The sequence below is a fragment of the Sylvia atricapilla genome, chromosome 11, assembly GCF_009819655.1.
Source record: "Sylvia atricapilla isolate bSylAtr1 chromosome 11, bSylAtr1.pri, whole genome shotgun sequence".
Taxonomy (NCBI): Eukaryota; Metazoa; Chordata; class Aves; order Passeriformes; family Sylviidae; genus Sylvia; species Sylvia atricapilla.
Genome location: NC_089150.1, coordinates 20,159,540 through 20,183,075, shown reverse-complemented (window position 1 = coordinate 20,183,075; position 23,536 = coordinate 20,159,540). Strand labels below are relative to the sequence as shown.

Here is a 23,536-nt window from a genome sequence, read left to right as displayed (position 1 = left end):
AGTCAAAGATGAACAAGATGAACCAAACTGATGACTACTGGAGCTATAATCATGCTGGCAGGACACACTGCCTTGTCAAAGTCATTCAGATTTTTTCTGGATATCAGAAAAAGTCCCACATTTCTCTGATGCTTTGGTCTAGTATCAGCAGTGGACATTTCTGAAAGCAAAAAATACATTTTGAACAAATATCACCAAGCCACGTAAAAAAAGGGCAGTTTCTTAGTGTTCTGCCACTGTTATAACAACTAATATATTAAAACTTAGATGTGTTTTAAACTTCAGCAGATAGTCTAGAGTTATTCCTGGAACTACAATACTTCAGCATCTAAAAGGTGTGTCATTTATGCAGCAGCTTTAAAAACTCTAATTAGTGTCTTCCAAGTACAAATCATCATGTTTGAACTTTGTCCAAAGAAGAGGTAGAAGAATACAAAAAAATGTTAATGAATATTCACATGCTCTTGAAGAGACCCTCCTTCCATGCATGAATGTTTTGAGAGACCAAATTTTCTTAGCACAAACCTTCACAGAAAGTGTGCAGGTGTAATAATGCATTTAATTAAAAATTTATTAAACTAAACCTGTGTAAATAAACTAAGAGGCCTTTTCCATGGGAAACCATAAAGTTCTTTGGGAAATCTGCCCTGTTTTACTAACATTTTCAATAAGTTCTATCAAAGCAGATTTCTTTACTCAGGTTAGAAGAGTTTCTAAAATGCCTGACCTCTAAAATCACCATCCTATGCCTCACTATCTGCAATGAATTTGTCTCAGGGACATTGTATTTAACCTTTTTATTTGTTACAAATCTGCAGTTGCAAGTTCACAGCAAAGACAACATTTTTGCTCCATAAACTAATCTAATTTTTCAATGTTGAATATTCCATTCCCCACAGTAACTTGCTTGGTAGGTGGTTTACCTGGAAAAGTGACCCTGAAAGGATTTAGTGACAAAATAGAAATCAGGGCACCTAAGTGCAGTGTGTACATGATCTGTTGTATTCTGTGGTGTACTGCAGCACCTCCTGCTTTTCCACTGCCATTCTACAGGAAGTGATGCCTCCTTTGAAAGACTCACTGTGTACACGTAACAGAATTTAGGTTTCTTCAAGGTTGGCAGGAGGAGTTGAATTTTTAGTATTTCTGTATCTATTAGAATGAAAAAAAAAATTAAATTAAGAAATTCAATTTTCCAGTTGAAATGCACACTTTGTAGTGTCTCTCTAGATGAAGAAGTCAGAGATCCTTGTTGTTTAGGTACAGAACCCTCTAGATCACCTCCAGCGCTGGGATAAATGAGATCAGAAGACTTCTACATGAAGAGAATGGGAAAAATAGAGAAGATGATGGGATTTTATGTGCTGTGCCATGTTGATGTTTAATGCATAAAAAATAGCAAACCAATTCAGAAGAGTGTTAATGTTTAAAACAGACTCAGAATTATTGTGCTTGACTGCCTACTTAAGATTTGTGAGGTGTACATAGCATAATTTGCAACCAAGTAACCTTGAAAAGACCAAATTCACTTTTGTTAGTACTATTAACTAAGTCATTAAACATATTCACATGCCTGCTCATAAATTGTATTCATTATTTTCAGGATTTAAGACTTCTGTGTTCTGCTAAATTTCCCTGATGTATTTAAAGTAGAAACAAAGGTTGGGATTTTTGTTTGTTACTTGTCTCATCTTGTGAATTCTCCTCACTCCTGCATTCATTGAGTTGTTGGGTGAATAGCTCATTAATGTGATTTCTATCTGTGTACAAAGGCACAGGGCAGAAGCACTGTTATGTAACAGCTTGAAAAGACACCTATAAATAACCTCTTTTAATAACCATAAATTTACATTAGAAAGGTAGATAAACTCTGAAGTGAAAACCGTTTATTTTTATCTGATGCTGCTATTTCGGAATCTCAATGTTATCAGACTCATGCTGCATAAATTAGCTGGTTTTGGGGTTTTATACCATCTGGGAAAGTCTTGCATGTCGAATGGATTTATCCGACAGGAGCAGGGATCTAAAGAGCCGCGTTTCTCTGTGGGGACTCATTTGGACCTGGGACACATTGGAAAACTCCCGGCAGCGTGCCTGGCAGATGAGGCTGTGCAGAGAAAGGCAGGATTGGCTCTTACTTCACCCACTTCCTAAACACAAGTGCTCTTGTCTCAGTAACCTGAAGGAACTCAACCTTGATCAATTTTAGACATTCCTTCCTTGACACCAGTAACTGCTTGCCTTAATTTTGGGCATTTTCTGAATTTATGCCTTCCTTTGGCCTAACACCGTGGAAGGAAAATCCTGGCAGGATTACCAAAATATTCAGGTTTATGGTTGCTGCCAGCCCATCATTACCCCTGTGGAAAGCAGCAGTAAGGCTGAGAGGATGTTCTCATAAAACCTTCCATAGGTGTATGAAGATAGAAAAGTCTTAATACAGTAAATTGAACGTGATGACTGGTGGAGAAAGTGAGAAAGAAATTGATGCTGTTTTACACCACAATGACACAGACTCTGAGATTCAGAAGGCTGAAAATGACTCCTTTATTTTTGGGAAGTGTCTCCCTTATATACTATTTTACACAGACCAATTTGATTGGTGAAACAAAGGCAAGCCTCTTCAATCACACTGGTCACACCAGAGAGACATCAAGAAGAAGTCCCTCTTAGGAAAGGAATGAATAACAAAGGTACAAGTTAAAAAACATTTCTCCTGTTTACAGAAAATTCCCTGGGAAAAGGATTTCAGAAAACCAAAACATCTGAGGCACAGAACCTGGGCTACAAGAAATAACTGGGAAAGGGCTGTTTCTGTACTCTGTAAGTCCCCAGTACCCATGGGGAAGTAATACAGGGTAATCCCTCCTCTTACAGCTCAGTTTCTGTGGGCAGCAGAAGCAGCTGAGCAGAGAGGAGACCCTGAGGCAGAACCTCTCCATCTTCTCCTGGTGGCAGGATCCTGGTGGCCTGTCACAGCAGGACACAAAAGAAAGGTGAAAGACTCCAAATATTTCAGAAGGCAAAGAGCATAGAGAAAAGGCTTTTTATTGTCTAATTCGTACTTCCTTTTATGAGGTGTTCTGGTACAGACTTAACATGGCTGGTGAAGGAACGACACCTCTCTAATCCCATTGACTGGAGAAATAGCAAAACACCACCTGGAGAAAGATTGTTTTGAGAAAGGAGAGTTGTTTGCCAAGATTACTTGGAGAAGAAGCTTTCCTGATAATTTTTTCCTTGGGAAAAAGTCAGCAGCTGCTAGCAGGTTAAAAATCTCTCAGACCCAGAAATATCCAACCCACAGACGCCAGGTTGGATGGGCCTTGGGGCAGCCTGGCATAGTGGGAGGGGTGAGATGGGGATAGGATGGGATGGAATGGGATGGGATAGGGTGGGATGGGATGGTCTTGAGGGCCCCTCCCAACTCAAACCATTGTGGGATTCTCTGAGTCTTTGCTGGTGCTCAGGAACACCAGCTGAAATGATGTTCCTCTGTTGTTGGTTTTTAGGTACCTTTTAATATATTGGATACTTTACTTACTCCTTTGATCGAAGTTCCTTTGGTGGAGATACTTTGCAAGGCTCTGTAGCTACAGGGGTGGGACCAGGAAGGGAATTAAGCAGAAAAAGGCCCAGCAGTAAAAGCCATTGTGCTGATCAGTCGGGAAATACGTGTACTTTGAGCTCAGTGATGGGTAAGACAGACAAGTGGACCAGCAGCCTGACAGGGAGGAAGGCAGCTGACCATCTTTCCCAGGGATTTTTGCAGGATTCTGTTCTGCTCTGCAGCATAAACACAGACAGCATCAGTCAAAAAAAGAGGCCCATCACTGTTATTCTGCTCTAAAGTTACTATTCCCAGACCACCTTCTTTGTCAGTCTATTGACCTGCCCTTTTCATCTCCTCCTCAGCATGGTGTGGGCAACTCCCCATCCTCTTCCCAACCAGAGCTATATCCCTACAGGAACAGGCATTTCATTAAATGTATCGCTAGCGCTTGTCAGTCGTTCTTCAGCCTTTAAATCAAATATTATTTTATTTGAGAGGTTGGGGACTGTGATAATGAAGAATGTTTTTCATCATTCTACTGGGTGAGCCCTGATTCTTTCAGCTTAATGAAACCGTTCTTACAAGTAAATTGTCCATAATGCACTCAGCTGCTGAAGCTGCACAGAGCTGGCCCTACACTGTTAACACACAAGTGCAGAGATACCTGCAGGGGTTGGGATTGGAGCTGCTTTGAGTCAGCCTCACCCAGTAAAATTTACTTTAAAATAACCCTCCACACCTCACTGCCTTAGCATTTTGCTGAAATTTCACCTTCTAAGTTGCATTTATTCAGAGTTGGTTTTGTTGTTTGGTTTTGGGTTGTCTTGGCGGGAGGGGGTTCTTTTGTTTTGAAGACGAGTCTTTAAAATATTTTCAATTACTCAGACATTTAAAAATATGAAATGCCTGAAAATGAGACCAGGTGTTTCGTGTCCAGATGGTCCTTCATCACTGTGCCATTTAAATACTTTCTTTTCTTGAACAAGGAAATAAAAGTATTTCACTGCCAACAGATCACCTCATAATATATTGATGTTTTATCTAGCTTTATGAAAAATATATTTCTCCCAGAAATTGATAGATTTAAAATATTTGATCTGAGTATGTGTCTATTTGGTTCCTTGGCAGTGTTTTCAGGTCTTCAGACCGAGTGAGTTTGTAAAATCTTTAGTAATTCTCTCCCTTTTAGTTTCATATTCCAGCAGAAACATTATCAGCACCTGGTGTTTTGTTATTTATTGCATGTATTTTGATTGCCTCTAAAATCTCTTGAAATTCTTCCACAAAGGCTCAGCTTCTTAAGGAACAAGCATTTATTGTTTGCCTATCTCCCTCCTCAAGCAGCTCATTAAAGCACTCCCTCTATCGCTCTGTAATCGCATACTTGGTGACCAAGACATTTCCATTTGTTCTTTATCTACTCACTCGGGTATACATTGATATGTGTGTAAAATTCCCTCAATTCCTGGTGTGTGTGCTCTGTTCCAGTTCTCCAGCACACTGAGCAACCTTGAGAGGAGGTGTTTGCCAAAAGAAATGCCAGCACAGTGCTGGCTTCCAATTCAAGTGAGCACAAAATTCACTGTGTCATTCTCAAATGGGCACTGCAGGTTTGCTCGTCCGTGTCCCCTGCCTTACTCTGCTCTTAAAATCGCTCAGTTTGCTCTGAAGGATGCGTTGGATGTTTACTTGCAGTACTTCACTGTCACGTTTCATCCATAAGCTTTAAGGTCCTAACTGCACCTTGCTGGTCCTTATGAAAATAACTCTAACAAGTATTTGTACTGGAAAATGATTGTTCTCACATTGAATACACATCACCACCACTGCTGATGAGAGAAAGGAAATAAGTGCTGAGATTGCACACCCTGTGTTTAAAGCTAGGAAGTACGGGCATACAGACATTTCCTCACCTCACTCACAACACAGGATGCAAGATACTCACTACCACTTATTCTACACTCAGTTGTAATTGTATAAGCTGTAAACACATCGTGCTGTTTAGTCATAGGCGATTCTATCACATTCCTCCCTAATATCCCAGTCTTTACTGAACTTATCTTCCTAAAACGCCTACAAAGGAAGGTTCCAGCTTGATGGAGAGAAAGAGTAAAGAAAATAAACAATTCTCAGTGTTTTGGGAAGCAATTTAAAGTGCAAGGGCTTGATTTGCCAACACCTTTAACACCACACACCTTTCTAGGCCCAGCTCCTACTGGCTTAAATTGCAGCTGCAAAGTTCAGCTCTTCTCTAAATCAGACCACGCAGTTTCATGATGTGCAATCAGAAAATGAGTAATACACACACAGAAGCTGCAGGGGGAAGAGAGCTGTCCAGCAGCACACATTCCTCTGGGATAGAAAGTGGAACAGCGTTGCTGAGGTACTGATAAATAAAACACGAGCTGAATAAATAGTGCAAAAAGTGCTTCTGCATAAAGAAAATGTCCTGTATAAGTTTACTTGCTTAGAATAAATGAGAATTGGTTAACCTCTGTAATACCACCTAAATTAGATCTGGGTAAACTCTTAGGTGGTGTCCCTGGACAGCAGCTGATCTTCTGGGCAGGATTTAATGATCCTCCAAGATGTCTGCATCCTCCCTGAAATCCGTTCAGGATTGATGCATGCATGTACTATCCCTCTGTCATAGGTAAGGACAGGCAGATCCTCCACACATGGAGCATCTCTCATCCAAGGAAAGGCTGGGACAACTGGGATTGTTCATCCTGGGAAAGCTTTGGGGTGACTTAATTGTGGCCTTTCCAGTACCTTAAGGGGCTAACAAAAAAGATGGTAACAGGCTATTTACAAGGGCCTGGGGCGATAGGAAGGCAGAGAATGGCTTCAAACTGAAAGAGAGGTGTTTGAGATTAGATGTTGAGAATTCCTCCCTGGCAGGGTGGGCAGGCCCTGGCACAGGGTGCCCAGAGCAGCTGGGGCTGCCCCTGGATCCCTGGAAATGTCCCAGGCCAGGCTGGACACTGGGGCTGGAGCAGCCTGGGACAGTGGGAGGTGTTCCTGCCCAGGGCAGGGAGTCGGTGATTGAAGATCTCTTCCAGCCCAAAGCATTCTGAGATGCTGTGATAACGAATGAACTGTAGCTCAGCTCGGCTGCGGGCACCAGCTTACCCGGGGAACACGAAGGGGGCCAGGAAGGTCAATGGCACCCGGCTTGTTCCAGCAGGACCAGCGCAGCGACCGTCCCCTCCGCTGCGCTCGGGGGAAGCCACGCTTCCAATCCTGCCTTCAGCTCGGCTGCCCCGCGGCACAGCAGACACTGAGATGCCGCAGCAGCCTGTCCGGGGAAGGCTCTGGAGCGCGGCTCCTGTGAGATGCTTGGTGTTACGGCGCGGACAGAACGAGCTTTCTCAGGCCGCCAGCGCCTGGCGGTCAGGGCCGCAGCAGCTCCCCCGCGGGCGGCCCGGGGGCAGGGCAGGGCGGAGGGCGGGGGGAGGCCGTGCCTGGGCCGTGCCCTGCCCCCGGGCCGCTCTGCCCTGCCCCCGGCTCTCCCCGCCCGTCCCCCGGCTCTCCCCGCCCGCCCCCCGGGCCGCTGTGCCCGTCCCCCGGCTCTCCCCGCCCGTCCCCCGGCTCTCCCCGCCCGCCCCCCGGGCCGCTGTGCCCGTCCCCCGGCTCTCCCCGCCCGGCCCCCGGCTCTCCCCGCCCGCCCCCCGGGCCGCTGTGCCCGTCCCCCGGCTCTCCCCGCCCGGCCCCCGGCTCTCCCCGGCCAGCCCGGCCCCGGGCCCGGCCCCCGGCCGCACTTTGGCGGCCCGCACGGTGCCGCCCGCTGGCAGCATGGCTCCCCCCGCGCCCGGGGCGCTGCCGCTCCTCCTGCTGCTGCACCTCGCCGCCTCCTCCAAGCTCAACACCCCCAAGGTGCTGCTCCCTTTCACCCGCGGCACCCGCGTCAACTTCACGCTCGAGGCCAGCGAGGGTTGCTACCGATGGTGAGTGCGGGTGCCGCCGCCCTTTGTCCGTGTGTCCCCGCCGCCGGCACCTGCTCCCGGGCCCGCGGCCTGCCCGGCGGCTCCGGGGCCGGCCGGGCCCGTCCCGCCGCCTTCACCTCGCTGCGGGTGGGTTTGAGAGCAGACGTGCAGTAATCCCTGCGGGGAAAGGTGCTTTATGCCGTGCAGCGGGGGTCGAACCCGCTGGAGACGGGCAGTGCCGGCAGGCCGGGCCCTGAGCAGAAGGTCCCGGCTTGTGAAAGAAGCTTCCCGCCCTGGCACCGTGCCCGACATGTGCATCACACCGCGTGTGCGCCCACCCACACGTGCTCCACCTGCTTCTCCTTGTACCCCACACACACATGCTCCACCTGCTTCTCCTTGTACCCCACACACACACATGCTGCAGCTGCGTCTCCATCTGCCGTGCCTGCCGTGTGCCCACCCTGGTGCCCCGCAGTGCCACCCCACGGTCCCCCGTGTGCGGGGACAGCGCCCACGACTCCTGCTGGGGAAATGCCCCTTCCCTTGCTGCAGTCAGGAATGAAGCTCCTGACAGCTCTGAGCTCAGGGTACGGGCATAAAGGAGTCCTGGCCAAGTCGGGAGCCTCTCACTGCTGCTCTAAGTGTAGGTAACAGCATCTTTCATACTTCATCTAGGCACAGTGAAGTCGAGTTTCGAAAGTGAAAGCTTTCCCGGTTTTTTCAGTGATGAGCAGGTGGGATGTACTCCAGGAACTTCGGCTCCGCCTTCCTGCCTCGCACAGGGGCTGGAGGCAAATCCCGCAGCATGTGCAAATTTGGGAAGCTCACAGTAGTCAAATGTTGCCAGCTCCTTGTCCTTTCTGTGGCGCTGCGGAATGGTAACTTAATCAGTAAGGAGCAGGAGGTGCCCACCTGAAGAAGAAGCGGCAGTTGAGGTGTGTTCAGGGTGATACTTATGTGTGTGCCAGATGGATGTCTGTAGCAGTTTTCACTTTTGCATCTGGCACTTACTGAAATCCATCCTAAAGGGCTATGTTTTAATTCTTTGTCAGTTCCTTTGCTTGGTTGCTGTACATTTCTCATCTCCGGGCTGGGTACAGACTTTGATCTGTGACAGTTTACATATTTGAGGGTGCTTAGGCAGAAGAGCGGTAATTAATTTTATCCAGAAATAACTAATTGACAGTTACTAGATGAGTTGCTTGTGGTCACGTAATTTAATTTTTAATGGGCCGCTTTAGTGAAAATTGGACAAGTGTGGGTTTTTTCTCTTTCCTTACTCTAAGTTTTGAAGGCGACTGAGTCTTTGAAAGGCTTTGGTCTGCCAGTGAGCCGTTAGGTGATGCTGGGCTGGCTGCAGCCATTCCTGTACATGCCGGGTGCTGTCCATCTGTCAGAAGCATGGAGATCTTTGCCAATCTCACTGAAGTCTAGAAATGAAAAGATATAAGACTGTTCTCCAGGGAAATGCCAGATTGGATCCACATTCATATCTCTCATGGAGGTGGTTTTTGTGCACTTCAGAGCACGTTCTGTGGGTGCTTTTTGCCGGTATGCAATGACTCATATCCCTCATGCAGACTGGCTTCAACATCCTTTTGCATCCTCTCCCTCTGCCCTGCAGAGACGAATTTTGGTTGCGAATTGAGGAAACTACACCTACTTGACCTTGTGCGTGCCGTCATTTTCTGCGGCAGGATTGTAAATGGGCGTTTATTCACTTCTGCTTTGCGAGGCCTGGCAGGATGTGGGTTACAGAACCCAACATGTGCTCAGCAAACCCTCCGGAGGAAGCAGCAGCTCTGTGTGTGTGTGTGAGTGACTGAGCAGTTGCATCTGGGGCTCTGTCCCTGTGCATCCCTATCCCCGCAGGCCTGGAGCTTTTGGGGGTTTAAAAAGAAGTGTATCTGGAGCAGCAGCACCACAGCCCCTGGCTGACAGGTTTCCTGTGCTTCCTGGCAGAAGGAGCTGTTGGACTGGACAAGTTGGGAAATAGCAAATGCAGTGGCTTGAGAAGGAGCGACTCCTCCTCACAGTGGAGAAATGATGGGTGTGTTTGCGTGCATGAAAGGAGGGATTTCAATGGGAATGGTCAGATTCCAGCCCTCTGTGTCTAGAGGGGAGACTGGGGGTTTGTAATGTGGGAGATTGTGGGGTTAGAGGTGGACTATGAGAGCTGTTCTGGTTGTACAGCAGCATCTAAGAGCAAATGACACCCTTTGAAGGCCTGCATTACTCATCTCAGACATTGAGAATTCAAAAACAAGTGTCCAATTTCCTGAAAGATCAGGGATGTAGTGGCCCTTTTCCCCCCTCAGTTTCCATTTCAGCCTTCAAGTTGACCTCTGAAAGTAGGATACTTTCAAAGTGATTGTAGTGGTGTTTGAGAATTCCACCGATTCAGAGGGAAAAGATCAAGTTCTATCATCATCCCAGCAGATTGGGAGCAGTGGTAGAGTTATAAGCATGGCTCTGAAGTGTTTTGTGATTTTCAAGATGCTCATGCCTTCTGGAGTTTGGGTTGCCTTTATGCTAAAGTTATTTTTTGGGAAAAGCTTTGTTTTCAAAACACACAGTGTTTCCTTCTGTAAATATTGTGCGTGGTGCTATCTTCTGGCATGAAACACAGTTTGTGCAGGTATATTTAGCACTTATATTGCATCTATATTTGTCTTCTAATTACCTTAATCCAGAAATTACGCCTGAAAGAAAGAAAGCATTCATAAGCAGAATTTTCTCCTTGAAACCTGCCATACCATAATAACATTTTCAGGGGGGGGGAGGGGAGCACACACACAAAAACCATTTCCCCCCAAGGTACACACCATGTATTTGTAGCAGAAATTATCTGCAGTGTAAAATATGTTCACGTATTTCATTATTTCGTGGAGTGTAGAATTGAGATACATGGTGAGAGCTGGTGGAAATGAAGAGTTTATTGCCACCTTGATGAAAGGTTGTGTGTGCTATGAGGCTCTGACTGTGGAGGTTGTATCGAGGTGATTGCCATGGGAGAGGAGCTGGTGCTAAAGAGAGATGCAGTGGCCCAGTGGTGTTGGAGCTGTGGGATGCACAGGGACTTCCAGAGAGCCCAAAACACTGCACAGTGCTGCTGTTGCAGTAATTGGCTGGCAAAGCTCATTTTGTAGCTCCTTACCTTGTCACGTTTTTGTTGTAAATGGATCTCCATCAGTTGAAATCCGTCACTTCTCCACAGGATAAATGTGGTTGTGTGTGTGCTTTTAACGATCCATATCAGCAGTGTTGTTCATTGAGAGCTGCTGCTTTGCTCTAAGAGCAGTAGTCTCATCCCTGGTAATCTGGGAGTTGTGTTGTTTCCTGGATCACCTGTTTTACCACCGGTCTAAAAAAAAACCTGTCTGACTCTCACTGAAAAATGTTTTGTGTGAGGTGCTCTAAACTTCCACATTCTGAAGTGACATCTTAAGGAGTGTTTGTTACCCCCTCGCTGGTGCTCAGCTGCTCTGCCTTTCCCCCTTGTCAGGCATTGCAGTGGGCAGCAGGGTGTGACCCCCCTGGCTGTGCTTTCCCAGCCCAGCTGCCAGTGCCAGCAGGAGCTCAGGGCTGGCCTGGGGTGTCCCTGCTGGAAAAGTGAGAGGGGCTGTGCTGCTGTGGCTCAGGTGTGTGTGTGTTACCTGAGAGTGCTGGCTCAGAACCACGGCTGGGGTGTGAGTGTGTAGCAGAGGTGTTCTGGCAAAGGCACAGAAATAATGTTTGTTTCTCTTAGCTGATGTGTCGATGTCAGTGCAAGTTTACCGTTGAAAAAAGCATTTTCTCAGTCTGAGCATCACCTACCTGTTAAGGCAGACAGGAGGATTAGGGACTTGTTGATTTTGGGCAATATTTCATTGCTGAGCACCCATGAAATAAATGTTTTAAGACTTTTGCTCATTTTGTATTCCCAAGAGTGACTATATAATGTCCCTGGTGTATTGGTCAGTCCAGTCTTCCCGAACTCTTGGAAACTTTTACTACCCAGTTTCTCTGTGACTACATATCAGCCCAAATGCAGGTAAAATTCTAAAAATAGAATACTTTTAGAATAAAATTCTAAAAGATCAGATAAAATTCTGAAAGATCTGATCAACTGCCAGTCGTGGTGCAGCTCCACAGAGGTGGACTTTTGCTGACTCAGTCAGCTGAGTTTAGTTTGAGCAGCTGGCAGAAGAGTATAAAACATTGGAGCGATAAGAATCAAGAGATGATTGCCAGGGAGAGAAGCAAGAATAGGTGCCTGATCTTTGAACCAACTGAGAAATAAATGAAGTGTAATCTAGTGGGGTATTGATGTGTGGTGGTACAGAGCAGTCAATAAGGAAGGCAGGCCTGCCTTTGGGTAGATGTGTGGATACAATCTTGGCACATGGCTCTGGGCTGTGCAGAGGGATGGAAATGGTGAATGAAACAGAAATGGACAAGAGGACTGGCAGCCTCTTTGCCAGTGCCATTCGTTTCTCAGCAAGTAGGACTTCACTCTGAGGGAAGTAGGAATTGGGGACTTTATTGAGCTTTTTTTCCCTGCCCTCCTCACTATCCTTTCAAGAGCTTCCTCCCTGCCTTGCTGTTCCTTACAGGGGCTGGCGTGGGATCCAGAGCTGGTGCCAGAAATGCTTCCCATTGCTGCCTTCTCAGGATCTAATTTTGCCCCGTGACCAGCCCAGCTCTCAATGTCACACACTGCTGAAGAGCTGCTGGAGTTGGCAAAGGATGTAAATTGCAGTTTTTGTCACTTCAAGCTGAAGTTTCTTTTCCTTGCCCATCCAGGACGCAGTAGTGATCCCAGAGTAGTGCTGCTGTAATCTCCAGCCTGGCTGATCAATGCCTTTGCCTCTCTGTCCTTGGCCCTGCCTCCAGGTAGCTGTGAAGAAAATGTGCTTTTGATATTGCTGAATGATAGAGAGGTCATCAAATACTTCATATGTTCTGCTTGAAACAGCATTACTCATGCAGATTGTTTTTAAATATAAATCCATAGGAAGCCAAGCCTCAGAAAGGCCCACTTGAGTAAAATTGGTATTAAAAGAAGACATTCAGCTGATATTCTACCTCTTAAACCATTGCTAGAAGCCAGATAGTGTCTAATCTGCGTTTCTCTGCTGCAGTGACTGGCTTTTAGCTGTAAAAGCTTGAAAGTCCCTTCAAAATTGTAGAGTGTATGTAAGTTTACAGTTAAAATTTGGTTTTTGTTGATCTTTGTTCCCCGCTTTTTCTAGTCTGAAAAGTATCCTGTAATTAGATTCAGTTTTACAACACTGCTATTAGTGCTAACCACAGTGGTTTTGTATTACAATTCATAGGCAGATATTAAAAGAGCAAATACGAACCACAGTGAAACCCCTGTTGTGTTGTAAACACAATCAATTCCAGACTGCAAGAATGCAAAACCCTCAAATTAATAACAAAAAAAATCTAATGGCAGAGAATATTAAGCAGTGTAAAGAGCTAAATAAAAGTCGATTTCCTACATATAATACTTATTTAAAAATACCTACATGCAGACTAAGTCAAATGCACATGCTCAGCTTCAAAAGCTAACCAGCCAAGTCCAGGAAAAGCCTTACTTGTTGTGAATGCTAATGTTGTTTAAAGAAACTTGCTAAATGTTGGAAAACTGTTTGATAGTTGCCTGAGAACAACAGGAAAAGAACTAATTACTTGCTTTTAATCTCTTAAAAATCTTTTAATTTTTGAGAGTAAAGCCAAGTGTGCTACTAATACAGAAAATCATTTTATTTTAGAAACAGTGTAAACCCTACTATAAAAAAGTTATACATATTTGTGTACACTGTTTAGGTATGTAGAATAGATATAAACAAACAATTTTCAGGTTTAAGCTTCTAATTGGTGTTTAAATTGCCCATTGCTTACTGCTGTGGGCTGTTTTTTTTTCCTTGATCAGATAAAATACTTTGAAATTCTGGGTCAGCAGTTGGTACTGTTGTTTCAAAATCCTCTAAAACTATTCCTTATGTAAGCAAAATACTGTTGGGGAGCTTAAGGATAGAAACGGGGTTTGGAATTTTATCGCGGTGGCTACAAGCAGAGAGGTCTGTGTTCACCTTGGCTGCCTCTGTTAACTCTCTGATAATTGAGTATGATGTGTTATTTATTTTTCAGTAGATACAGTTTTAAGGAGAAATTTAGTTTTTCACTGGTGTGGATTTGTTGGTTGTGGCAGTAAGAGAAGGAGGTAAAACCCGGGGATTCAGGGCTCAATGACATTGCTGTTTGTTTGGAGCTCCCATCCTGCTCCTTGCTGGCTTAGAGAATTTTCCCCACACATCCCAGGTAGGCATTTTTGTACATCCTCCAGAAAAGCAATCCAGACCCATCCAGCTTCCCCATCTTTCCCAGGAGGGCTCCAGTGCCCGGTTTAGGTTGCATGTTCCAGGCAGCAGCAGCGTTTTCATCAGCACTGCCCTCATCCCCCAGAGGAGCAGCTTTGTCACCCATCGGTGCCTGCTGTCATTGTTTGAATCCTTCAAAGGGCCCTTGTGAGTGGGTCCCGGGCACAGGGGGTATTTGGGGGTGCCTCTGTCTGTCCCTGCTGGCTCCGGAGGAGCAGCTGGGAGCGGCACAGCCCGGGGTGCTCTGCCGGGCTTTGGCTGCTGGAGCATTTCCCTGCCTCTGCGGTGAGTGATGTGTGTGTGTACACCTCTCACAGGTGGATTGCTGCTAGCTCGGGTGGACTTTCAGCAAGCTGAGTTTTTAATAACTCTGCAGGTTTTGTTGTTGCTTTATCTTGATGTTTTTAGCACAGTGGAAGGGAGAGCTGGGCTCCACTCAGTAATGCCCTGGCCTGCTCCATGGGGGAAATGTTTGATTCCGTGGTGGAGAGAATGCTGAGCTTGCCTGCCTCTCCTCTAGCTTGGGCGTTCCCCATCCTCAGCCCACGCTTACCGTGGGGGTCCTGGAGGAGCTGCTGCCATCCAGCTCTCCCCAAAGCCACCTGCTGACCACGCCAGGTGGGTTTCTGGGGTGGCTTTGGGGGGCAGAGCTGTGGCCATGTGCTGACCCCAGCCCCACGCAGCACATCTCAGGTGGGTTTCTGGCTTTGGGGGCAGAGTTGTGCTGACCCCAGCCCCACGCAGCACGTCCCAGGTGGGTTTCTGGGGTGGCTTTGGGGGCAGAGCTGTGGCCATGTGCTGACCCCAGCCCACATAGCACGTCCCAGGTGGGTTTCTGGTGTGGCTCTGGGGGCAGAGGGCCCGTGTGCTGACCCCAGCCCCATGCAGCACGTCCCAGGTGGATTTCTGGGGTGGCTCTGGGGGCAGAGGGCCCGTGTGCTGACCCCAGCCCACCCCACAGGTCGTCCACGCGGCCGGAGGTGGCGAGCATCGAGCCGCTGGGGCCGGCGGGTGGCCGCTGCTCGCAGAGAGCGCTGGTCCAGGCGCGCTCCTCGCAGCCCACGCGCCTCACCACCATCATCTCTGCCGAGGACACACGTGAGTCTGAGCAAACCCTGCTTCTCCGGGGCGGCCCGACGCCCTCCGGCAGCACGGCCGGCATTTAGAGGTGCACACATAAATTTCAGTCGTTGGAGGCTTTCCGTGGGCGTGGGGTTTCGGTTAGCCTCAGTTAAGTGTTGATGATTTTAATGATATGCCCCAGGAAAAGGTTAATTCTTAACCCCTCCCTCACCCCCCAAAATCCACAAATAGAGGGGGTGACTGAAATATTAAAAAGGATTTAATAAAAATGACTAATGCAAATTCAGATACGTCGTGGTAGGACACGAAATAAAGATGCCTGCCTCCAGTCAGGAGGGAGTAGAAATCAGGAGGTTTATTTACAATTCATTCAGCCCTTTTATAACCTGCTGTGCTAAAAGGCACGTTATTGGTCCGTAGGGCTGACACCTCTCCCGTTGGCTCAGTGACAGAAATAGCAAACAACTCCTGTTGTTATGGGAAAGGAATATTGTTTGCACAAGGCTGTTTTGGGAAAAAGAAAAACTGTTGAAAAGTTTCTCTTGAGAAGAGCTCAGCAATTCTCAGGCTCAGAAAATATTGGGTCCACAATGGATGACTGAAATATGAAAAAGAATTTAATAAATGACTAATGCAAATTCAGATAGTTTGTAATTGGAAAAGCTGGAAATTGCTTTTGTGTCTGTCATACAATATACCTGGTTAATTTTTATAGTGACAGAGGCAAAACCAGATGGCCAATTAAATGCTGTGCAGTCACTCACTGAAGGAGTTTATGGGTGTTTATTGTCTGTGGGTAAAAGTAATTAATTTCTCTGGGACATGAGAGCACCGTAGCAGCTCTGCACAAGCACTCGGAGACAACACCTGTAGCTGTCAGTGCAGATGAAAATCCGAGTTTCTGCAGATCTACTCTGCAGTTCAGTGAACAAGGGAACTGCTTTGCTTCTTTGCTGAGCCACGGTTTGACAACAAGTTTTTTCATCGAGGTCACAACCAAGTTTTGGTTCCTTCAGTGTCATGTGTCACTGGCTAAATTTGAGGTGCATCTTGACTTATCGTTGTTCTTGATGAGCACACCCAGTGGTGTGATTTCTTGTGCTCTTTCTGACGTCTCTTCAAGTGACTGGACAGGTGCTTCGCTGTGATGCCATCGTAGATTTAATTCACGGCATTCAAGTTGTGTCCACAACGAGAGAGCTCTACCTTGAGGATTCACCACTGGAGCTCAAGATTCATGCTTTGGATTCAGAAGGTAAGAGAACTGCTTGTAGGAGACTAAATATTTACTGAGTGTTCTAACTGTCTGATACATGCACTGGCTTTATTTGTTACACAGTTGATGGTTTGAAGCCAAGTGGAGAATTTTAAGGAGATTCTCTGGATAATACATTGTGAAGTTGTCTCTTTCTCTTTTTTTTTTTTCTTTTGAGCTGAGGTAGTCAGCTGGTCAATCTGTTAATTACTACACAAACAGTGACTTTTGGGAGGCACCACTTAGGCTCATAAGAGTCAGTGCATTTGGACTGAATGCATTATTATTTTATAGGAGCAGAAAACTTCTGCTTTTTGTAATCTATAGCATCCAAAAAAGAGCTATGATCTGGTAGGAATTCCATGTTTTTGACAATCAAGTTTTGTGCACATGTAACACACCAAGCAAGGGATTTTTAGGACAGCTACTGAAAGGAAATAATGTATCAAGCAGCTATAAAAGGTTGAATTAATTGTTTTGGGTGCTTACTGAGCCCATCCCACCTATGTTTGTAAACCATGAATGCCAGGTGAAGTATGGTGAATATTGAAAAGTAAATTTGTTTTTATCCTATGTGTAGTGATGGATTCGTGGCTTAGTGTTCCATGGTTCTTCTTGTAGATATAAAACAGAAGTTTCCCAGGGAAGTAAGTGATAAGACTCTCTGCTTGTTCTCTGTTTTTGTTTTAATCTGGTTGTTTGGTTTGTAGGAAACACGTTCAGCACTTTGGCAGGGCTGGTGTTTGACTGGACAGTGGTGAAGGACCCGGAGGCCGATGGCTTCTCGGAGTCACACAACGCTCTGCGGTAAGGTCATTTCCTCTGCTCCCAAAAGGCTGTCAGTCTGCTGTGTAAAAATGCTCCCCCACATCTAGGCACTTTACTGAACTGATGCCTAAAATTATCATGTTAAGGGTCAGTTGTTTCAGGTTGGCTTTTTTAAGTCTACCGACTCGACAGCCTGGGAACTTTGATCTTTGTGCAGTTTGACTGATAGTGTTAGTGAGCAGCTCAGCTAGCTCTGATGAAATAATTAGGAATAAACAGGTGCAGTTGTTGATCTTGCTGAAACATCTCATGCAGAAGGAAGATCTATCAGTAAGGTTGTTATCTCAGGATTTCAGCAGAGTTTTATTTTTAGCTTTTTAAGGGAAAAAAAAAGTCCCTTTCCGTTTCAGGTTTCTGTGAACCTGAAGAGTTTCAGGGGTCAGTGGGCACTTAGTTGTGGTGTGTTGAAATAGGATGATTCCTTGTGGGGAAACCTGCTCTCCTACAGAGCAGAAAGGTTAACTGCCAACTTCCATCCTCAAACTGACACCTCAAACACACTGCAGGTGGGCTGGGGGGAGCAAGCAAGACTTTGCTCCTGGGCAAACACAAACTGATTTTTCAGCCTTGGAGAAGCAGCATTGGCTGGGGAAAGCCTGTTAAGCCAATAATACACCTGAAGCTGCAGGTATGAGTGAGAGCCAGAATGAATAGCTTATATTCCCAAGTCCTCATACATATGGAGCTTTTTCTTGCAGTGTAAGTATTTGCTGATGTGAATTTAACCAAACTATTATTGATATATTAGTGAATGAAACAAACATTGAGAAAAGGTCAAGTTACCCTCCACTGTTAGCCTTAGTTAGGCATAAAAATGTTCTACAGGTGGTACAGCCTTGCAAAATACATCCAAATTGGCATGAATCTGTTAATATCCATAACTGTCCTCCTTTTACTGTGCACATAAAGCCAGGCAGATGATGTGCATACAGAAGGTGACACCCTGTAAAACATGCTCCTCTTTCCAAAATTTCCTGTCATTTGCCCATTCATGGCAAATTCCTTCCCTCTTTTTCTGCCACTTCTCACTGAAGTTTCTAACAGCTGCTACAAGTCTTCTGCTTGTAGATAATTCTCACAGTCATTTATTAAATACATCCTGGCTTCTTGAGAGGGGTCAGAGTTACGTTCTGGGTTTGTTGAGCTGTTGCTTTCATAAACATAAGCTTTGGGTCTTGCACATCAGTTCTTTCACAATAGAGTTTGTTTTTGCAGTCTCACCTACTGAGTGAACTGGAGGGGTCATTGTAGACAACATGTGCAGTCTCCTGATAGCTCACAAGCAAGCTTCAGGCAAACTTATCTGTCACAGAAATTAGCTGCAGATACCTCAAAGAATGAGCAAAATTTGGATATCTGGTCCCAGGCAAACATCTTAAATTGGCTTAAAATTGAAGTGGCTGGGAATAGATGCTGGTGGTGTTTTTTCTGGGGGTTTACAAAGGTTGGTTAACAATTTTCTATTCACTTTTTCATTCACTTTTCAGTATACTCAAGTTCTTAGAATCCACTTACATCCCACCTTCCTATATATTGGAAATGGAAAAAGTTGCCAAGCAAGGAGATACCATTCTGGTGTCTGGAATGAAAACAGGGAGTTCTAAATTAAAGGCAAGACTTCAGGAAAGCATCTATAAGGTAAGATTTCTGAATATCGGGAGGAAGATGGATTTCTCAATGTCTGAATGAGCATCTGTCTCAAGTTCTTCTGTTTTCTCCAAAATTGTCTTTATTCAGACATGGGGTTTTTTTCCTTCATTTTTGCACTGTGTGCACAGAGCAGATCTCTGTACCATTCACTGTCCCTTGCATTGCCCTGTTGTGACAAAATTCGAGATGAAAATAAAGAGCCAATTGCAGCAAGTAATGTTTTTCACTTCCAGATTCTAAGTTCCTACTGCAGGGTCTGTTTCAAACAAATGAGCTGCTTTTAATGTGGTTACTTTTCTTTGCCCCTCTATCAACAGGATGTACACCCTGCAGAAGTCAGATTGCTTATTCTGGAAAACATCCTTTTAAATCCAATGTATGACATTTATCTTCTGGTAGGAACATCAATTCAGTACAGAGTTCAGAAACTGAGGCAAGGGAAGATCACAGGTTTGTTCTGTTCTCGTTTATTTTTATTTTTATTTTTTAATGCTTTGTGTGAATTTTTAACTGCTGAGAAATATTAATTGTGTTTAAACTACTTTGTTAATGTTTAATACTGTTTTCCCAAGGCACACAGTGATACAGCTGTTTAGTTCTTTCAGTAAAAAAAAATTTTGCAGATTTGTCAAGGATGTAAAGACAAGGGTAACTTAAAATAGGAGCCAACACTGTCATTTTAGATGTTGACAGTCACTAAGGAGCTGTCTGACTTTCTTACTTAAATCAAACTTACATTAGTAACTCTTCTAACAGAAAATGTTTTATTGGCAAATGGATTTGCTCCACAAAGTGAAGCCTTTATAAATGTGGGTTAGCTGGCTTTATGCCCATTTCAAAATGCAGTGCCTTGAGTTTTCTCTCTTCTCTCCTTTTTTCCCTTTTTTTTTTCTCTTCAAGCTGGAAATCAGTTGAATGGTAGGTCTAAGTAGTGAGATGATATAAATTGGGAATTGCAGTTTCACAGACATTAAATTGGCCAAGAAACTAATTTTTTTTGCGTGTGTTGATGTGATGACAGAAGTGCTACTTTTACAAGACACTAAAAATACCGATTTAATGTATGCACTAGGCATCAATAAAAAATAATCAGCAATAATGAGCAGCAGCCAAACACTGCCACACCTGCTTGTATTGTTTGGTGTTTTGTTTCACCTCCAGAGATAGTGATGCCATCAGAGCAGTACGAGCTGCAGTTGCAGAACCACCTCCTCCATCCCCAGGGAGATCCCTCCCGGCCAGTGGCCAAGCTGGACCAGGCAACCTCCACTGTGACTGCATTGCAGCAGGGCCAGACCAACCTCGTTCTGCTGCACAAGAGTATCCTTCCTGGGGATGCTGCTCCAGCCAGCACACCGTGCCAGGGGACAGGCTCTCCACACAGAGGCATCCAGTTATCCTCACTTGCACCGAGAGTCAGGAAATCAGGAGCAGTGGTGGAGCCATGGAAAGCAGCACTGCTGTTGAATTCAGTCTCAGCAGGGCTGTCTGATGCCTTGGAATGTTTTAAGAAATTAGGTTGGCAAAAGATCACTTAAATCATGTCTGTTCCCCTCAGTCACTGTAGAAATGTGATGGGGCTTTATTTAATTTTTATATTTCAATCATTACGTTCTCTAGTGAGATCTCTCCAGAGTGCTCACTGTCTTGCAGTGAAATGGGGATAATGTTTATTTGCAGTGTACAATTAGCTTTGAAATAGCCAAAGAGGCATGGGGAGTGCCAGGAAAATGCTGATGTTGACTTGCCTTGTGCTGAAGGTGTGTGTTCCTTGACTGAGCCCTCAGGTATCCGCATGCAGGGTGTGTCCAGGCTGCCCAACAGCACTGTCTATGTGGTGCCTCCTGCATATTTGGGTAGGTATTGCTGCAACCTTCCTGACTGCTTCATGCCATCCCTGCCCTTGTTTCTGTGATTTTGCTGTCTCCACGCTTCCGTTCAGCACTAGTTTTCACAGAAAAGTGATTTTGTTCATCAAAGAAGCTCAACGTGAAATGGGTTTTATGTGTTTTCTTTTATCTCTGTAGTCAGCGGTTTAAAATAATGAATGTTCATCTGCAGAGTGTGGGCACCAGAAGCAAAATGCTTTTCTCCATTACATAAAGAGGCTGCTGGTTTGTGCTGTTCAATATTTCCTGTTTTGCAGGATTTACAGTTCATCCAGGTGACAGATGGGTCCTGGAAACGGGCAGACTTTATGAAATTACGATTGACGTGTATGATAAATCAAGCAATAAGGTGTATTTATCTGATGTAAGTTGAAATGTTTAGATACTTTTCAGTGACTGTCTCCTAAATCCTGACTTGCTTTGGAATTATTTGAGTGGTTTCTTATTTACATTGAGACAGGACAGTGAAAAGCATGTTGTTTCTTGCCTTTTCATTTTTTCCATTTGTTTTGTTGTTGTTACTTTTTAAAAATAAAGCACTCTGTGTGATTTCATGTGAAATTATTGGAGTCTTAAGTGCTGTAGAAAAACATTGGAAGTTGGACAATGTCTTTCAGGTTGGATGGGGCTTGGAGCAGCCTTAAATCATTCAGTGCCACCCCATCCATGGCAGGGACACCTCCCACTGTCCCAGGCTGCTCCAAGCCCCAATGTCCCACCTGGCCTGGGACACTGTCAGGGATCCAGGGGCAGCCCCAGCTGCTCTGGGCACCCTGTGCCAGGGCCTGCCCACCCTGCCAGGGAAGAGCTTCTTCTTAAATTCTGTAGACAAGGTACCAAATATATGTAGTTCTTAAAAAAACTACAAAGGAAACAAGATTTAAATAGTTCAGTTGCAACAAGAAAAAAAATTATTAAATTACTTCTTTCCAGAGTATTGGAGCAATGGGAATGTAATTTTATTTGCCCATAATTGCTTTTTGGGATATAGATCTGACTTTGAGCTAGAGCTCAGTAGTGTGGTGTTGAGGCAGTATATTCACTTGTTCTTCTATGTTGAAGAAGGAAACAATTAGAAAAATATTATAAAACATGAATTATTTAGTGGTATAGGTATGGGTACTTCCATATTAAGTTACATGTTGCTGCTAATTTAAAAAAAAACTTTCTGGAGTGGAGTTACTGTTGAGTCTAAAGGTAAAATCTCATTGAAAGACTGAAACTTCTGTAGGGAAAGTTGTGATCAGGTTCATCGATGTGTCTTTGAACCATGTTATTAAACAGTGGTTTGCTCACTGACTTGTTGTCTTTCTGTCTTCTATTGATGTCAGTTACCTGTGGCAATTTCTATTTGATGTTTTGGTTTTAGAACATCAGAATTACTACAGAGCTGTCCAAAGAGCACTTTGAGGTGCTGCAGTCCTCTCTGAATGGATCCTATCACCGTGTGCTGGCAGTGAAGGCGGGTCAGACCACGATTGATGCTGCACTGACATCAGTGGTTGATCAGGTGTGTCTTGGTGCAAACTCCTCTGCTTCACTGGTAGGGCTGAAAGTAATTGAGCTGTGCAGTAGTGACTTCCTAGCAAAAGGAAACCTGAGAATTACGTGGGGCTGAGCTGTCTCTGTTTGAACAGATTAAGAACTGAATTCTAAAATCCTTTCTTCATGAAAACTGTCAATTGAGTCAACAAAGGATTTGCTTAAATAAGGACTGTGGGATTTTGCTCCCGAGCATGTGGCAAACTCCTGTGAAGGCAGTGGTGCACAGCACTGATTTCTTTTCTCGTGGCAGATCCTTGTGCTGGGCAAGGGGCCTCTCACAGGCTGAGGGAATTTTACACTTTATTGTGGTAGGATCATCACTCTCATGCCCTGGCCTTATTCTGCAGTCAGTTACATTGGGGAAGTTTGCTATCAATTGGTAAGTGACCTTAAACTCCGGAATGACACTCTGCCAAATGTATCAGCCTGCACATTTCTCCAAATTAATATTCATTAACTTTCTGCTGGCTGGGCAGACTGCTGAATGTGTGGCTAACTAGGGCACGTGGTGTGGAAGTGAGTTGCTTTTGCTTGAAAATTCAGCACTTGAACCCATTTGCTGTGAAGTCATTGTAGTGATTCCTTGGGCAGGGTTTAGGAGCTCCCTGGATGTGATAAGCCACGGTCCTTCCCTGTGTCAGAGATGTGCTCTTCAGTGGAGAGGCATCCCCTGGGAGCTGTTTTTCCCTCAGAGCTGCAGCAGCAGTGTGTTGTGGCAGAGGGTTGTGGCACTGCAGTGACAGCAGAGCTGTGGAGGCTGAGCAGTGGCTCTCCCAGGCTGAATTTTGTCCACAGTGGGATGAGCAAAGAGGAAATGTAGGTGTTGAGCCTCCAGATTGGCTCTCCAAATGAGGTCCCAAAATAGGAGCAATGAAAGAGAGTATTTCTTCTTGCTCTTTGCCTTTTTAATTAACGTGGGCACCTGGATCTTCACAGCAACAGCACTCATTTAATACCGTGGCACTCCTTGCTGCCAGGAGCTGTTTGCTCACAGGGAGCTCTGTTCATAAATGATCCTAAATAGCTTTCCTTCCTCTCTGAGGTATTTTCAAGGACTTGTCTATACATAAGGACTCAGCATTAGCTCTGGGAAGCTCTGTGGTGCCATTTCTAACACCACTTTTGCACTTTGCAGGATGGAGGTGTTCATACCTTACCAATTCCAGTGCGAAACCAGCAGGATGTGGAGATCTATGTTCCAATACTTCTTTCACCCAGCATTCTGATGTTTCCTTGGCAGCCAAAAGCAGGAGTCTACCAGTACACCATCCAGGTATGCCAAAGAAGTGCCCAGCTGCAGGGAGTGTTGCTCAGGCAGGCCCCCTAAGGCCTGACATCACTGAGGTGGGGTTGATTTTGGATACTTCAGGCAGGGTGGCATCCAAAATGTAATTTAGAGGGACTTCATGGGACGTTAGTCCAGTGCAGTTAATATA

General features: G+C 45.2%; 1 protein-coding gene across 1 annotated transcript in view; it reads left to right on the top strand.

Moving 5' to 3' along the window:
* The first annotated feature begins 7,348 nt into the window (after positions 1 to 7,348).
* Positions 7,349 to 23,536, top strand: part of NUP210 (nucleoporin 210) — a 48,984-nt gene continuing 32,796 nt past the window's right edge. The window contains exons 1-11 of the mRNA XM_066326976.1: positions 7,349 to 7,500; positions 14,812 to 14,948; positions 16,057 to 16,188; positions 16,899 to 16,995; positions 18,504 to 18,654; positions 18,984 to 19,116; positions 19,828 to 19,986; positions 20,454 to 20,522; positions 20,813 to 20,919; positions 21,925 to 22,065; positions 23,236 to 23,373. Coding sequence (XP_066183073.1) covers positions 7,349 to 7,500; positions 14,812 to 14,948; positions 16,057 to 16,188; positions 16,899 to 16,995; positions 18,504 to 18,654; positions 18,984 to 19,116; positions 19,828 to 19,986; positions 20,454 to 20,522; positions 20,813 to 20,919; positions 21,925 to 22,065; positions 23,236 to 23,373 — 1,416 coding nt within the window. The remainder of the gene's footprint in view (positions 7,501 to 14,811; positions 14,949 to 16,056; positions 16,189 to 16,898; positions 16,996 to 18,503; positions 18,655 to 18,983; positions 19,117 to 19,827; positions 19,987 to 20,453; positions 20,523 to 20,812; positions 20,920 to 21,924; positions 22,066 to 23,235; positions 23,374 to 23,536) is intronic.